We start from the raw sequence: 3,305 nt of genomic DNA, 5'->3' as shown, positions 1-3,305 counted from the left end.
TTTTTTAGTTGAACCGGTATGGTGACCGGTTCCCGGTTCAACCGATTTTTATATTTTTCATGTTTTTATATAAATTATGAATTTGATTTTACAAGTTCAAACATTAAAAATACATAGTATAAAAATAAGTTGTAGATAAATTCAAATACATTAAAATTAACCATAAGTTGTAGTGTTTTACATCAATACATATACGTCAAAAAGAAAATAAAGTATAATACCGTAACAACATATAGATTTATATGAATACAAACACATCAAAAAAATTTATAAAATTTACCATATGTTTTTATTTGAAGAAAACTAAATAGATTTGAAAAAAATCACCAAAGTTTGTTATGTAAATAGTTATTTTTCATGTGGTTTTATTTGGTTTAACCGGTTCAACCGGGTTTTTCTAAAAACTAGCCGGTTCAATCCGATTCAGAAATCAATGTAAAATCGGTGATAGTTGAACCGCTCCTTCTCCCAGTTCAACTGGTTCGACCGACCGGTTCAAACCGGTTTTTAAAACATTGCATACCAATCTGGTTTATTCAATCGAAAATATAAGTAGTAATCAAAATGGTTTAATTAATCGATAATATAAGTGGTAATCAAAAGATTATTATTTGTTACGTATGGTGGATTGAAATATTTCTATCTAGTTAGATCATACAACATCAATGACCAATGGGTATATGTCTATTCAATCAAGCATCAAGAAAAACGTCATATGATTCAGATTTACTAAATAAGACCTTCAATCCATTAAGCTTATCAAATCACATTATACATAACTTACCGATCTTTATGGTTTTAACCTGCAAGAACTTCAAAAACATATAACAAGACTTACAATGAATCAAGTCAAAATATCGATGAAGCTAAATTCTACATTAAAACTCAATTAGGGCCTAAAAAACATAACCTAAGTAGCCTACTAACAACAATGGCAATCACACCAATAAACAATGAAAACAACAGCCTAACAACAATGGCAACAACACCAAGAAACAATGGCAGAAACAATCAAATGTTACACACGAAAATCACAACTAAAATGCCTCCTTCTAACGTTTTACAGTCTGCTTATTGTTTGCCGAGTCAACTCGGTACTCCATTTTTGCAGGCAATGGAGCAGAAAATACAAAACTATCTTCTTCTTCTTCTTCTTCTTCTTCTTCTTCATCATCACCTTCTTGATCAGGCTGATTCTTGTTGGTTGTATTATGGATTCTGGTTCCCAAATTCTTTCTTGGATCCATCTCATTTTCACTCATTTCTGAAGAATCTTCTTCTTCGATTTCAGGTTCTTTTGAAGAAACTCCAATTTCTTCGACTTCTTCATCATCGCCATTACTGCTATCACTCTCGCCACTTGAAACAGGGCTATGTTTTCTGTTAATTACTCTATAAACATTGCCTTTTTCATCAAAGCTTACATTTTTCTTCACTTTAGGTTGATTTTTCACCAAACACCCAATTCTACTTTGGGAAACGCCATGTTTTCTAGGGTTTTCGACCTCAAAGATTTCTACTTTTTCTTCTTCCGCCTTGGGAACTGAAGAAACCCTGTTGGGTTTTTTTATTTGTGTTCTCAGATTTTCAGAAGATTTTCTTTCGTCACGATCATCACCTAAAGCTCTAGAACCAGAAGCCCTAATTTTGTGCTCCCGCTGTAAGATCACAGATTGCTTACCATTTTTACTGAATCGGATATTCTTGACTGAAATTACACGGCTTTCTGTGGAGATTTCATCAATGAACTCCATGAATCGAATCAGTTCTCGGCTAATTGATCGTTTACCATCTCTAATCATCGGATCACTACCCTGCAGATTGAAAACCCTAATCAGATTACTAAAGTGCCAATCGAATCACTCCCAATGCATATTAGTTGCGTATTACCTGAATAGCATCGAGCTTGATGAGCAAGTTCATGGATTCGCGAGAAAGGAGGTGAAAATCAAAGTGGGTTTTATTGGAAACAGATGCTTTAAGGTTATTGAGAGCTGATTTGATACAGGCGAGATCCTTTAAATGGCGTAGGGTTACGGATCTCCGTACAAGAAATGCTCTGAAGTGGATTTGTATAGTACGGGCAGCAGCGTTACGGAGAGAGGATGATCCCGGAGACTGTTTGCGGCGGCGAAGGGAGGATTCGAGGGCGGCGATGCGTTGGATAAGGGAGGAAACAGTTGAATCAACTGATAGTGGATTTTCTTGAACATTTTCTTGTTGAACGTACTTTTGAAAAAGCTGATGTTTTTTATGGATGTCAGCGGGAGGAGGCGGAGGATAGTAGTCGTGGTGCTGGGTATGGATGTTGTGGTGGTTCTGCGGCGGCGCGTGGAGATTAGTTTGAGGAGGGGGATGGTGGCGGAGGTGGGAGGAAAAGCAATGGGCCACGGGGTCTGGTGGAGGAGGCGGTGGAGAAGGATAATGAGTGGTGGTGTAACACATGGTGCAGTAGCAGGTGGTGGTCGGTGGGGTGGGATTGGGTGGCTGGCAGTGGCATTGGTGGTGGTGGTGGTTGGAGGCCATTGGGAGGATGGGGAATCTATATTTGGGAAAAAGAGGTATAAGACAGAAGGAGCATTGGGTTTTATGCAGTTGCATAGAAAGGGTTTTTGTCACTTTCTTGCTTGCTTTTAAGATGAGTTTGATGAGTATGCCGTTGTAGACTTGTAGTCATCATACTTTTCTATACTTTTATTTATCCAGTTGACATATCTGGTGAACGTGCTAAAACTATTAACTTAAAAAGATTAGTTTGAAAATAATGTGAGATATCATTTTCACAAATTAAAGATGTAAGAGTATATGAAGTGGGTGCAGCAAGAGAGTGTGGTTGACATGCTGGCAATAGAGAATACCGACTCCAGGGTAAGGGAGTACGTTTTTCCTTTTCTCATATAAAATCTACCGCAAGCTCTTTTTCTCTTTTCTCTTCTCTTCTCTTCTCTCTTCAATTCTTTCTTTCACTCTCTTCTCATCTATTTCTACCAAGATTCTCACACCTAATGTATGGTAAATAATCACATTTTATATGATATAATTGACATGACATCTATGTGATGCCTACGAAGCAAGGAGAAAGTGTGGTTCTTGTGACACCACACCCTCCATCCTAACATATTATTCTGATCCACTTGATCCTATAATGTCATTGTCTCGAAAACACATCACACACATGTAACCGATGAACAACCGCGAAAACAACAATTTTCAGAAACATAGTGGGTACATTTGACATTTAGATCTAGATGAATGATTTGGGGGGGGGGGGGGGGGGGGGGGGTAAGTGGTGTGGCACATGCATG

At 37.8% G+C, this 3,305-nt stretch overlaps 1 protein-coding gene across 1 annotated transcript; it reads right to left on the bottom strand.

Annotated features, from left to right (window-relative positions):
* Positions 1-857: 857 nt before the first annotated feature.
* Positions 858-2,646, bottom strand: LOC145093328 (calmodulin-binding protein-like protein). Its single transcript, XM_079031435.1, has 2 exons — positions 1,891-2,646; positions 858-1,814 (listed from the first exon to the last, which is right to left on the bottom strand). Exons 1-2 carry the CDS (start codon positions 2,599-2,601, stop codon positions 1,053-1,055), a joined length of 1,473 nt encoding a protein of 490 aa, XP_078887561.1. The 5' UTR covers positions 2,602-2,646; the 3' UTR covers positions 858-1,052.
* Between the last annotated feature and the right edge of the window lie 659 nt (positions 2,647-3,305).

Source organism: Lactuca serriola, chromosome 3 (genome assembly GCF_051521515.1).
Source record: "Lactuca serriola cultivar US96UC23 chromosome 3, Lser_US96UC23_V15, whole genome shotgun sequence".
NCBI lineage: Eukaryota > Viridiplantae > Streptophyta > Magnoliopsida > Asterales > Asteraceae > Lactuca > Lactuca serriola.
The sequence above is the reverse complement of the archived record's forward strand: the minus strand, read 5'-3'. Positions and strand labels throughout refer to the sequence as shown.

Coding starts and splice junctions, on each gene's coding strand:
- LOC145093328 (XM_079031435.1), bottom strand. CDS start 2,601: ATGCAACTGCATAAAACCCAATGCTCCTTCTGTCTTATACCTCTTTTT. Junction 1,815..1,890: donor TCAAGCTCGATGCTATTCAG/GTAATACGCAAC, acceptor TTCAATCTGCAG/GGTAGTGATCCGATGATTAG.